This window comes from Entelurus aequoreus, linkage group LG11 (assembly GCF_033978785.1).
Source record: "Entelurus aequoreus isolate RoL-2023_Sb linkage group LG11, RoL_Eaeq_v1.1, whole genome shotgun sequence".
In the NCBI taxonomy this organism is placed as follows: Eukaryota; Metazoa; Chordata; class Actinopteri; order Syngnathiformes; family Syngnathidae; genus Entelurus; species Entelurus aequoreus.
The window spans coordinates 32,829,882-32,844,263 of NC_084741.1; the positions used below are offsets into that span (position 1 = coordinate 32,829,882).

The following is a 14,382-nucleotide window of genomic DNA, read 5'->3' on the forward strand; positions in this document are numbered from 1 at the left end:
TGCCCGCGGGCACCGCGTTGGTGACCCCTGTTATGAAGGCTATATGCTCCAATGTGTGGGTGTAATAACATTGTTGATCATCATTGTCATTAGTTTTCTAAATGGTCAAAAAGATCCCAAATGCAGACCTAACAATCCTAAACATGTTCATCTCACTTACCTGGCAATACAGTTTTATTGTAGTCCTGTAGGGGGCAGTAATGCTCATATCAAGTGGTTCAAAAGTACCATTCACAGCAGGGTTTTTTCACTACAGCTTCATCTGCTGGAAACTTGTGGGTGACTCTCCCGTTTAACGCAAGCTCAGTACTGTATGCATCTTAACCAGACCGAAAACGGAATGGGGTTTTCTTTTCTTAATCAATACACAGCCCTATAAAGTTCAAACATCAACAAACACACCAAAAAAGAGTTGGTTGGTTGTTGTTTTTTAAACAACCATAAAAAGACCCTCTTTGCTTTAGGGTCTCTATTAAAGGTTTACGTTTACGTTTACGTTTACGTTTACGTTTACTGCGGCACATGCAAACTTGGTAGCACACGCAAAGCTGATCTACTAAGGTCATGCACGGAGGATTGCATCTCTTAAATGAGCAAAATAGAGAGTGCAATCCATTTAGTGTGTCTGTCTTAATGAATATGCAGAATATATGCTGATTATCAGAATCCTCACTATAGACTACTAGGAGTAGAAGGTGTGAATATAATCATTGAGCGCTCGCAGTGTGATTAATCAAAACTAAAACTGTTCAGCAACCCCTGTTTTGCGTCTATACTAATCACGCTTAGAAAATACTGTATGTGCAAACTGGCACAATTACTGACAAATGGCTCTGAGAACGGAGGTGATTGTGCTGCAAAGACAGATCCTCCATCTTTGTGAGTGTCAACATATTTGGACTGTCAGAAGAAAAAAAATAGACAGTAATTCTATTCAGTAATAGTATTTTGTGGCTGCTGGATGACTTAAAGGAATGATGAAAACAAATTCAATTCATTTTGGTATTTTTGTAATGGCATTCATTGCAGAAGATATATTATCAATGCAGTGCATCACCTCTGTGAAAAAACTTTCTGCAACATGCATTTTCATCACAACACCTTCCAGAGCAGACCTTCTGTGTACTTAAAATAGCTTCTATTGTCGAGATCACACTTCTATATCACCCAGAAAAGGTTGTTCGTATTATATTTGGCACTCCTGATCTTAGTAGATGATGCCCTTAGTGTATTAAGCATTTCATTTTTCCCCAGTAAAGTGCAGCACATCATGGATGAGATGATCTCCACTGAGAGGGAGTACGTTCGCTCTCTCAGCTACGTTATTGAGCATTATTTTCCCGAGATGGAGCGCCTGGATCTGCCACAGGACCTGAGGGGCAAGCGCAGCATCATTTTCGGTAACATGGAGAAACTAGGGGATTTCCACACCCAGTACTTCCTCAAAGAACTGGAGGCGTGCGCCCACTCGCCACTGTCCATCAGCAGCTGTTTTCTCCGACATGTAAGTGTGCACGCATTCAAGGTGCCCTGAGGGTGCGCTCTGACAACATATTTTCAGCTTCAATCAACAGTCATGACCTCTAGACGTCTAGCTTTACAACAAAATACGATGTTTTCTGGGTCATGGTCTCATTATCGCTCCAGTGACGTTTAATACGGGAAAAGATAATCACATAGGTTGGCTACATACCTGGGAGGTATTTCAGGTGGAGATTCAACAAACTGAGTCTAAACATGAGTTGATTTATCCTAAGTTGGGAAACTCTTGAGTGTCTGATTCCAGAATAGCTGGTCTAAGTTAATTCAATCAATCCTTAGTATGTTGAGTCTGTGTTAAGAGCACTTTAAAAAGCCAGGACCAATGAAGCGCTGATTCTATGGTTCAAGTGTTAATGATAGAAAAGAAATACAGTAAAATAATACAGCACTTAGGTGAGAGATGATAACTGACAGAGTATTCATTTAACATTTAATCACATTTTCCTATTAGCGCAGGGGCAAAAAAAAAAAGTAGAGGAATGATCTCATTTTAGTTTAGTAAAATAAATACATGGAGGCAGTTGGAAATACTATTATATCGTATTTGTTTTGATTATATACGACATGTATAGTCAATGCAAATGTTAAGTAAATATTATTGAGTCTATTTATTACTAACCAGGCACTTTTTGTTAGACCAATTTGCTATTTGCTCAGGTTATTTTTCTTTTTGTAAGCAATATTTAAGATGATTGAATGCCACAAAATCTACTTTAATATTGCTTTAATTGTATTTTAAATTTGGTTATGATTAAGACATACTGTACAGTTTTAAATATATGAAATCAAACTAAAAAAGTAATTATTTTCTTCTTTTTTGCTAACTAGATCATTTATTACCAGTTCACTTTATGTTAAAACAATTTGCTTTATTTAACTAAGAATGCAAAAACTAAAGATTTGTTCAAGAAAACCTGCCAGTAAGCAGGTTAAGGTCACAGATTGCAGTAAGTTACTTACCATGGTAACTTACTCAGAGTATGACTTACCACTTTTTCGGGAACATAAAACCCTAATTCTCCCTCATCTCAGGGTTTACCTACTCAGAGTTTTCACTCTACCTGCTTTCTGAAATACCCCCCAGGAAAACTACTTTGTCCTCCTCTCTGATTGTCCATGTTGTTCCTTTTAAAACGGACACTTTCCTGCCTCACATAACAAAAAAAGTAATTTGGGATATGGCAAAATAAATAAAAAACAATCAAGAAATTACGCCAGAAACAGCACTACTAAGGAGTTATATGCATTCATTCAGCTATTCATTCACTACTCTGCATTAATTATAAATATTGAAAGCACCATCTCCTCGATATTGCCCTTATTTGTCACAATGCAAGATGGCCACCGGTTATATTGCTCATTATAGTCAAACACTCTTATATAATACTTATATAATATAGTCACTTGCAATACAAGAGGGTATTCTGCAATTTCAGTGTATTTTCTAGAGTGGTCTAATTTGCTAATTGTGTGTGCAGGAGGATCAGTTTGGAATGTATGCCCTGTACAGCAAGAATAAGCCCCGGTCCGACACACTGCTCAGCAGCCATGGGAACGAATTCTTTAAGGTGCGTCTGGAAACTCTGGTTACTTACCCCGTGGGGTGAAAAGGTCAGCACTGAAGCACAATTGTGTGTTAGTAAAAGGAAGTGAAAGAGGCCTTGTAACATACAGTGCAACTGCAATGTGTCAAGTGTAAATATCAGCCTGTGTGAAAAATGTACCCCAAAGCATTTCAGCAGTTTTCATTTAACATACCGTATTTCTGCAAAATCTTACATGTTATTAATACAATAGATCAAGTACCACTTCAGAAAACACTTGTTGTACCACCATATAGGGTATATTTACTGATGTGCGGGCGACACTTTTGGTAAATTTTGTAAATTAAAAATGCTAAATCCAATGTAGGTCGATATACATTATACAAGGCTATCTGAATAAAACAGCCACATCTTTGCTTTTGTGTTTAAGGTGACAAAGCAAAATACAGTAGTGTAATATCTAATACAGTTGTACCTCGCTTTCATTTGGTTTCCGACAAGAATTTAAACCCCAATTTTTGGTAAAAATTTGCCCCAGTTTTGTATACCTTATGTTACGGCCAAACATTGCATGTGACAAACTTGTCTGTTTGCCTGTGTCATTCTGTGAAATTGAGTGCCAAAACAAATAATCCCACCATCTGTGCTTGCGAAATAAGCCACCATGGGGCCAAAGAAAGTTGCACGTTGCAGCACTTTGATAAAGAAGTTGAGAACCACTATTAAATTTAAGAAATAACACATAGCAATGTACAAAGGTGGCGTCCGTGTGGCTCTCCCCTCTTGTCTTCCCTCACCACTTTAACAACAAAAAATCAATGATATAGGTAAAAGTGGCAAATAGGAATGTAACCATATGATCATTTTATTGTGACCAAAATGACCACGGTTATCATTATTATCAGGGTATTGTTGAATGTGCTCAAACAGTGCTTATATACACACTGAAATCTTTTGACCAAGTTACTTATCTTTTTAAATAATAAAAAAAACAATAGACAGTGTTTTTTATGCTTCACTGATAGTGTTTTATTTTATCTGTTTTAATGGTTACGCTTTTATTTTTTAAATATTGGTTTGCACTGTAGCACTAAGATTTATTTAAATGAAAAGTGCATAGCAAATCAAATCTATAATTATTATTTATTAATTCTAGTGGGCGGTGTGAGGTCCTACTCTGTTAAGCGGTCCTTGAACGCACCGTAAAAAAAAAATTGTATAGATCGATTACTCTGTTCTAAGAGAGCACAGCTTGTAGATTCAATGTGCACAACTGAATATCTTAGTTGCTCAGACAGTAATGTGTTTATATAAGTTCAGATTGGTGTATGTCGTTTCATAATGGGGAAAATGTTCATGTCTCTTGTGTTGATGTTGGTATTTAATCTAGCGATCTTGCGCCAGTCAGTCCGTGAGTTCATCACAGTGCAGTTATCATCACTGTTTTTTGATAATTTTTTATCCAAAATGGTAATACTAACTGTCGAGAGTTTTACCCGGTTATCATTAATACCTTTTATTGTTACATCCCTAGTGACCAGGTAAGTTTATTTATAGAACACAGTTTGTACACAAGGCAATTCAAAGTGCTTTACAGATGCATAACATTTGAAAAAGGTGAATAAAATCGTAAGTAAAAATAAATTCATGAAAGTGATGTTTAACATAATTGATCTTATTTATTTATCGTTTACATGCATGCATTATTTTCTGTATGTAGAACTATCATCATTCAATATAAAATGTTTATTTTTGGATGTCTAGAATGGATTATTTGGATTTACATAATTTATTATTGCTACAGTTTTGTACAATTCGGTTTTCAACTCACCTTACTGACAAAAAAAACAGATACTACTATAATATATGATATTAAAAATATATAAACATTTTATTTTTACAACATATACGGCCAACAAAAAGACAAATGGGACACACTTTGACAAACCCCATATTAGAGAGATTTCCTAAGAAAATAAAGATATAAAATCTGTATGAACAATATGTGATATTGTGAATAATGACATTACATTCCTCCCTCATTCCAGAATAAACAGCTGGATTTGGGGGACAAGATGGACCTGGCGTCCTACCTGCTGAAACCCATCCAGAGGATGAGTAAATATGCTCTACTGCTGAAGGACCTCATTAAGGAGTGCAGCCAGTCCCAGACGCAGGAACTGAGTGACCTCCGCACTGCTGAGGAGATGGTCAAGTTCCAGCTTCGCCACGGCAACGACCTGCTGGCTATGGACGCCATCCAGGGCTGTGATGTAAGTTATAGCAGGGCTCCAATTTAACCATGGCAACCGCAGCATTTGCAGCAACCGCCCTTGTCACTTGCCGTAATGACCTAAGAAATTGACCAGCATTTACGGCAAGAACATGCCGTGACCGCCAGCGGTAAAATTCCAGATTGTTAGTAACACTGTTTAAATTTTTAATTACCAAAAAAACGTCATTTATTAATGCATTTTAGGCAACTGCTTAGTTCCTGAATACTGAAGCGCCGCAGCGTTTGCGCACTCGGCTCGGGAAACATGGCAGCAACTTCATGGACTTTGGCTTCTACTTCCGTGGGGTCTCGGTGTGCGATTAAGAGCGCAATGCTGTTGGAGGAGAACAATATTTGATGTTACAGTTTCATTTTGAACGTTCAGCTGGCATCCTTCCGTCAGCTGCTGGGACTGACAGTTAGCATGCAGCAGACGATGTGTCGGGAACGTTGCCACAACTTGTTTATAAAGTCTGTAGTTTGTTGACTGGGATGTTCACTCGTCCTTTAATTTAACTGCTAACTTTGTTAGTGTTCCAATAACATCAATAATAGCTCAAATGTTTTGTCATTTCATCGAATTGATCGTTAGCTGAGTTGTCGGTGAGGCACAAAGATTTTGTGTTAGATGTGAGAGGTATCACTCTTCTTTATTTTTGTTGGCCAAACTGTTGCACTGAAGTATTTCTGCTCAAACTCTCAATGGATCTGTCCTGATACAGCATGTACATGTACACACATTAGTACATGTAAATGTTTATAACTTTAAAAAATACTTCTCTCTATAAAAATGTAAAACTAAAGATAAAGGCATCATGTAATAAAACATCTGACAAGCTGATACTACTAATGAACAAAAACACAAATATTTGTCTTTAAATACTGTATATAGATCCATAATCTAGAGCATTTATATGAGATATTACAAATTACATAATGGCGTCACATTCACACCCCAACACTGTTTTACCAAACATAATGAATAATCATGATTAATAATCATGATTTGAATATTGATAAAAATAATCGTCATTATTATTTTGCCCATAACCGTGCAGTCTTTTGTGTAAGACTTGACCTCAGATATGAACACTATGTGGACAAAAAGTGCAGTTATGTCTTATGTCCATAAGATGTCATCTTGCGAATTTTTCACATTTATTTTTATTTATTTATAGTATTATTTTGTTTCTACCACTTGTACTTTGTTTATAATGCCTGTGTTGCTCTCATATGCACATTCTACATTTGTACTTGAGGTACATATATACATTTTGAATGTATTTGTGTTTTAAAAAAAAAAAAAACTTGGTTAAAGGATTTTAGTATAAGTAGTTTTTTAAAATTTTGAGCACATTTAAAATTACTGCGATAATAATGGTAACCGTGACAAGAAATGTTTATACCGTGACATCCCCAAAATGGACAATTGTAACGTAATTGTTTTGTCGAATAAATTGATAAAAACACCCCAACATGACATTTTCAACTGTTTAAGACATCGCATAATTCACGTTAATCGGTATAAACAACATGGGCGCAGCCATTTTGGAAGCGTGTGTCAAAGGTTACCTGACAACAAGAACAGCCGAGTTGTTCTGAGACTTTCCCAGAGATACACATCAGGGTCTGAAAGGACGTCAGGTGTTCGCTGAATTTAGGTCAGGTACATTCCCCTTAGACCGGCCAGGTAGGGGGAATGTGCCATTTTTGGCCATTTATGGCCATTTTTTTTCCAGATAAATATATAGCTATGTATATGTGCTTTGGAGCCCCTGCCTCAAAAGAAAATCCTTTTTGCCTTGGTACCCTTCCAACTTGCCTTGGTGCCCTAAAATATGAGCCCTCCTTTAAGGCAGCACTTGCCTTGACCTTAAAAAGTTAAAATTTGAGGCCTGTTATAGACATGATTGACAGTTTGATGCACAAAAGACATATGGTTTTGTCAGAGACCAGTAAAATTCAATTATATGGACAAAGGTCTTAATCAGTCATGGGTGGACAACACCTTTAAAACGTGTTGAAGATTTGTATGCTTTCAGTTTGGGGTAAACCACCATGACTGTGCCAAGATTTGAGCCAGGACCAAAAAAGGGGGGACCATCTCTAAAAGTTAATCAATTTTCACTTTTAGTAGGCGGCGTGGCTCGGTTGGCAGAGCAGCTGTGCAACCAACTTGAGGGTTCCGGGTTTGATCCCCGCTTCCGTCGTCCTCGTCACTGCCGTAGTGTCCTTGGGCTAGACACCTTACCCAACTGCTCCCAGTGCCATCTACACTGGTTTAAATGTAGCTTAAAGGTGTACATAATGGGTTTCACTATGTAAAGCGCTTTGTGTCTTTAGAGAAAAACGCTATATAAAAATAACTCACGAGTGGGTGCATTACCCAAGTGTCCCAATACTTTTGTCCATATAGAAATTATTTTTGTAGTGGATGTCATCTTGTTGCGCATGCACTAGTGAGGTCAGTGTCCCAGCAGCGCTTCCATTGTTGTGAGTGACGTACGTGAACTGGAGTGTTTCCTGTCTAGGTGAACCTAAAGGAACAGGGTCAACTCCGCTGCCAGGATGAGTTCATCGTCTGGTGCGGACGCAGGAAGTACCTCCGCCACGTCTTCTTGTTTGAAGACCTCATCCTATTCAGCAAGACCAAAAAGATCGAAGGAGGATATGATATTTACATCTACAAGCAATCCTACAAAGTAAGTAGTCCATTTTCTGGAGCTTTGCATGTACCTAGGGATGAGTACCTTTCACTTTTGAATCGATATGGTACCAATTCACTGTACCTGGGAATTGATAACAGTCCAAATTACAAGTGCTTTTGTGTGTCTTCAAATGTGTTAATAAATGTAAATTATTTAATCATTACATGTCTGTTTTTTTATTTAACGTTTGACACTGAGCTGATGATAACTGCGCTTTACAGTTATATTTTCTATTTTTACTTCTGTGTCTTATTTGCAAGTACTGTATTGTATAGTAGACTTTGCATGCAGTTGCAATTCTAAGACGTTAAATGACAGTAGTGTATCGACTACGTTGTATTGTAGTAGCCAGAAGTAGTCTTTGAATGTGCTAGTCTTTTCTTTTGTTGAGCCCTACAAAGTGTTTATACTCTAACTACTCCTAAGTATTGTACTTATTGCACACCAGCTGTTTGAAGTTTGTAGTTGTTATTGGCAAATTTAGAGTTGAAATCACCTCGTAAAATTGCTAATGCTAATGAGTAGCATAAATATGTCAAATACGTCTTGATGCATTTAAGCATCAAGCAAGCCCATTTTGAAAATTGGAGCCTTACTGCACCTTTGTTTTGTTTTGTTGTCATGGAAATAGTAAAATGTACTTTTTTTCTTATTTAGACTGCAGAGATCGGTATGACTGAAAATGTTGGTGACAGCGGACTGCGCTTTGAGATCTGGTTCCGGCGGAGGAAGTCCCAGGACACGTTCATCCTGCAAGCCGGCTCTGTGGAGGCGAAAGCTGTGTGGACATCCATCATAGGGAAGATCCTGTGGAGACAGGCGCTCAGGAACAGAGGTGTGTTTCCTTAGCAACAATCCAGGAATTGCATGGAAGTTTTAAATATGTCCTCAGAGTACAGTGCGTCTTTAAAGGATATTATCACATGTTTTGCAGAGTTGCGCATGCAGGAGATGGTGTCCATGGGCATTGGAAGCAAGCCTTTCATGGACATCAAACCCAGCGATGCAGCCATCAATGACAGAGCTATCGACTATATCATGAAGGGGTCTGGTGAGAGTTTCCTATTTCCCTCCCCCATCTTTCCCTTTTGCATTTGATTGGAATTAAAAACAATTGTGTAAAGGCAACACTTTTGATACAGACCTTGTATTACTCTGCAAAAACTGAAATCCAAGCAATATTAAATAACTGGAGAACTTGTTCTCTTAGTTAGTCAACAATAAACAAATACTGTATTACAATGTACCACAAGGAGATTTAAAATAAAATAAAGACAAGTAAAAAATGTTCGATCTGATACTTATACTACCCTTGGTATTGACATTGAAGATATTCGGTATGATCTGCCCACCGCACTTTAACTTCGCCAAAACCAGCGTCCTCTGCAGTAGACATTTGTTTTTGGTCTATTTCTATTGTCAGAGACACACATTTTGGGAATAAATCGCCCTGTTATGCAAAGCACAAATGTCCCTGCAGAGGACACTGTGTTGCTGCAACTCTCCAGGTCATGTGTGTGGTTGTGCATGTGTGGGTGAGCGGATGCGTGCGTGCTTGCGAGCTGGGAAGTAAAGTATTTTTTCTAGGAAGATAAAGACTACAATACAAATGACCTGATCCACTGAAGGTTTGCATGTACTAAAACACATGCAAACTTGATAGCGCACGCAAAGATGATCTACTAAAATTGTGCGCAGAGGATTGTGTCTCTTAAATTAATAAAATAGAGAACACAATCCATTTAGCGTGTCTGTCTTTATGAATATACGGATTATATGATGATTATTAGAGCGCCTACAATACTGGAAGGAGGAGACGCAAGTATAATCATTTAGCGCTTGCAATGTGATTTATTAAGACTGAAACTACTTTGTGTCTATGTTAAGCACGTTTGAAATGCACGTACAAACTGCCACAGCCTTGTGGTTAGAGTGTCCGCCCAGAGACTGGAAGGTTGTGAGTTCAATTCCCAGCCAAGTCATACCAAAGACTATAAACAAAATGGGACCAATCGCCTCCCTTTTTGGCACTCAGCATCAAGGGTTGGAATTAGGGGTTAAATCACCAAATGATTCCTGAGCGCGGCGCACACTGCTGCTCACTGCTCCCCTCACCTCCCAGGGGGTGCACATGGCAATGGGTCAAATGCAGAGGACCACACCTAGTGTGTGTGTGATGATCATTGGGACTTTAACTTTAAAGTTACACACAAATTGGTGTGAGAAAAGAGAGGATAGTGCTGCAAGACAGACGATGATCTTCGATAATCAATGTTTTTTTGTATGTACAAGATACTGTAATTTTTTTATATATCGCCTAAATAAAAAAACTTCTTCGTGCATTTCTGGATCACACCAGCCTCTCCCATAGCCCACTTCGGCGTGCTAAAACTAGGTTGTGTTGTCTAGATGGCACTTATACATTATATGGTGCAGAAAAGGTGTCATGTGCTGCATATTCCACAACATAACAAAACAACACAGGTTGGAGCATAAAAGTGAGTGTGTCCTTGCGCTTAGCTGTTGGTACTGTACATGCAAAATCCTCATTTAAATAGAGCGTTCTGCACAACTCTTGTTATAAATTGTTCAAACAGTCTTACCACAACACGCCCACTCAGTACACACAATTATATAATTTGCACACTCTGTTTCGCACTTGTTATTTGGATCTTAGTTTATATTATGATACCTCATTTTTGCACATATGTGCTATTTAAGTGTATTCTTCTTCTAAAAAATCTAAAAAAAAATTTTAATTTGAAGGCTTGTCACCCCTCACACTTTTGTCTCTGTGTGTGGACAACAGAGTGCAGGACGAGAGCGTCCATCGCCGTGCCCTCCTATGAGTACTCGGCTTCCATCAAGAGACCTCACTCCACCATCTCCAACAGCAGCACCTCCTCCTCCAGCAGCCAGTCGTCGTCCTCCCTGCTGGGGTCGCTCAACCTCCACCTGTACTCGTCCCCCTCTCACCCACATGCTCACCTTTATCCGCTGGTCGCCGTCCCCTCCTTCGCCCAGTGGCCTTACGACTGTATCGAGGAAGACGAGCTGGAGCAAGACTCCAGTAGCCAGCCCTCCATGAGTAAGTGAGCACACTAACTACGACACAATAATAAAAACTTTCCTTTTTGACATGTTGTCATTGCATGCCAGTAACGGAGAGTTCTGAGACGTCGTCGCAGTGCACTTCCAACGACAGCCTGACCGGCCTCAGCACCCTCACCTTACCCGGCCCCCCCGACATGGACTCATTCAACAACAATGAGGATGAATCCCCCTCCTTCCTGTGCTCCTCCACTCCTCCGTCTACAATGGAGTCCTCCTCCATCTTCCCCAAAAGTGAAGAACTCCAACAGCAGGGCAACAAGTTCATCACAGCAGTGAGTTTTTAAGCTCATACTAATTATTTTGTCACACATGCTCTTATTTTGACATGCGCTGCAATTATCCGTTTTTTTTTTTTACTACATACATAGTATCAGTCCGATACTATGTATATTTCACTCGTATCAGATTGAAATCAGTAGATCTATGATGTTGCATTATCCGTATTAGGCATAAAAAAGTGGTACTGACCCATCCCTACTACATACTATGTATTTTTTTATTTATGAGATCAAAATATTTACTGTTAATCTGAGTCAGGATGTCACACTTTCATTAATAGTTTGTTTTTTTAAATTAATAGTTAAAAAGGTATGATCATAGGTCGATCATACATTTAAAATAAATAATTAAGATTTTTTTTTAGATATATAATTATTTTCATTGTATTTGACAATTTAATTTGTTATTTTAAAATCCTGATATACTCTATATGTATTTGAATTTAGCACCAAAAAAAGCATACCTAAAATCTCTGCCTATCTAATGAAATTAAAGATGTTATTATGTTGCAGTATAATATAAAGCCATTTCAATTTCATTTTGCTAATTAATAAAAGGATTATAAATTTAAAAATCACAATCTATTACTTAAAAAAAAAAAGGTAAAAAACATTTCTTAAAAATGTATTTGTCTTTTGCTAACACATTAAAGAACTTAAATAAATAAGAGGACAATGACTAAAGAATCACAAGTCATTACTTTAAAAAAAAAGGTAATATAGAAATTGGTCATGAAAAATATGCATTTTTCATTAAAGAAATAATTGAGATATATATATATATATTAGATATACACTACCGTTCAAAAGTTTGGGGTCACCCAAACAATTTTGTGGAATAGCCTTCATTTCTAAGAACAAGAATCGACTGTCGAGTTTCAGATGAAAGTTATCTTTTTCTGGCCATTTTGAGCGTTTAATTGACCCCACAAATGTGATACTCCAGAAACTCAATCTGCTCAAAGGAAGGTCAGTTTTGTAGCTTCTGTAACGAGCTATACTGTTTTCAGATGTGTGAACATGATTGCACAAGGGTTTTCTAATCATCAATTAGCCTTCTGAGCCAATGAGCCAACACATTGTACCATTAGAACACTGGAGTGATAGTTGCTGGAAATGGGCCTCTATACACCTATGTAGATATTGCACCAAAACCCAGACATTTGCAGCTAGAATAGTCATTTACCACATTAGCAATGTATAGAGTGTATTTCTTTAAAGTTAAGACTAGTTTAAAGTTATCTTCATTGAAAAGTACAGTGCTTTTCCTTCAAAAATAAGGACATTTCAATGTGACCCCTAACTTTTGAACGGTAGTGTGTATATATATATATATATATATATATATATATATATATATATATATATATATATATATATATATATATACATACACTGATTAATTCACATTGCATTTGACATTTTAATTAAGTACTTGGCAATCTATTAAAATGTTCATATTTTCATAAATTAATGGATACTTTTTCTTTTTCTGTTTGATTTGTTTCATATGTATTTAAATGTAAATGTAAATGAAAATCTTAATTTATTAGCTAGGCCTATTTTTTAATAAAAACAATTATTTTGTTGTAGTATATTACATGCCATCTCAGTTTTATTTTGCTAATTAACAACAATAAATTGTGATAACAGCTTCTCAATGCACTGCAGTATCACAAAGTAAAATGCCAATAAATGAGTTTGTAAAAAAAAAAAAAGCCATTCAATTAAAATACAAAATAAGTCAGTTATTAAAATAAATATGTTTGTCCTGAAATAAACAATTAACAATAGATGTTCAATCTTTTTTATTTTTATGTAATTATGTTATACTGTATTTCACCATTTACTTATTTGACAGTCAAATAAAGTACTTCACATTTTCGTGAATTAATGTACACTTTTTGTTTTTCTGTTTGATTTGCTTTATATTTATTTCAATTTGACACCAAAAAAATCCCCTTTGAAAACAATGTCTATTTATTGAAATTAAATATTTTATTTTGTTGGAGTATATTACAAGCCATTTCAATTGTATTTTGCTAATAAATAATAACAACATGATCACTGCTTTTCAATGCACTCATGAAGCAAAATGTCAATAAATTTGTTTTTAAAAAGACAAAAAAAGACATATTTGTCATGACATAAATAACTAACAATATGTATGTATGGATTTCTTTAAAGTTAAATATATTTATTTCTTATTGTATTTCACCATTTAAATATTTGACAAACTGCAGTAATTAAGTAGTTCCCATTTTAATGAAATTTATTCAATACTTATTTTTTTCTGTTTAATTTTGGCACAAAAAATGTTCCTTAAAGTGCCTTAATATTTAATACTACTACCTATACTTCTATTCTTTCACATAAAAAATAGTTATATATATATACACAATTGTAAAAAAATGTTTTATAATAATAAAGTTTGTATCATTTATTTTCACCGTTATATTGAATTGATAACAAGATAATCCACGCTTGTCACTTCCTTTTTTGGCTTATTGGCTGGGAAAGCTCACATGGTTCTTCTGCCTTATACGACCTGCATTTCTTCTCGCGTTAAAGTTACCAAATCTGGTTTTGCCCTATCAAGTATGTTAAGGAAGAGTAATAGAGTGGAATAACAATCAAACAGAGATCTTGAGCTAAATAGTAGTTTTGTTGTTGTTTTTACCAGAGCAAGACCTCTCACATAGCCGTAGGTCTTTCTACAGTGGTGTGACAGTTAGCTCAGTAAGTAGACATCAGCGTCACCATCGAGAACAACATTTTTAACCACACGTGGCCTCATTACTAATACATGTCGTTTCTGCTGCATGGCGGTGATACCTCGATGCTTCTGCTTTTTATGTCTTGATGCATTTCGGAATAATTCTGTGAGTGTGTGTGTGTGTGTGTGTGTGTGTGTGTGTGTG

At 36.6% G+C, this 14,382-nt stretch overlaps 1 protein-coding gene across 4 annotated transcripts in view; it reads left to right on the plus strand.

Moving 5' to 3' along the window:
• zgc:158766 (uncharacterized protein LOC100009641 homolog) overlaps nt 1-14,382 on the plus strand; it is a 109,527-nt gene that overhangs the window by 94,574 nt on the left and 571 nt on the right. For 3 of the 4 annotated variants that reach the window (XM_062063008.1, XM_062063007.1, XM_062063010.1), the window contains 9 exons: nt 1,255-1,504; nt 3,021-3,110; nt 5,135-5,359; nt 7,893-8,063; nt 8,727-8,904; nt 9,004-9,120; nt 10,879-11,157; nt 11,229-11,455; nt 14,145-14,200. In XM_062063008.1, coding sequence (XP_061918992.1) covers nt 1,255-1,504; nt 3,021-3,110; nt 5,135-5,359; nt 7,893-8,063; nt 8,727-8,904; nt 9,004-9,120; nt 10,879-11,157; nt 11,229-11,455; nt 14,145-14,189 — 1,582 coding nt within the window. In that variant the 3' untranslated portion in view covers nt 14,190-14,200. The remainder of the gene's footprint in view (nt 1-1,254; nt 1,505-3,020; nt 3,111-5,134; nt 5,360-7,892; nt 8,064-8,726; nt 8,905-9,003; nt 9,121-10,878; nt 11,158-11,228; nt 11,456-14,144; nt 14,201-14,382) is intronic. The other variant, XM_062063009.1, reaches the window with a different exon arrangement.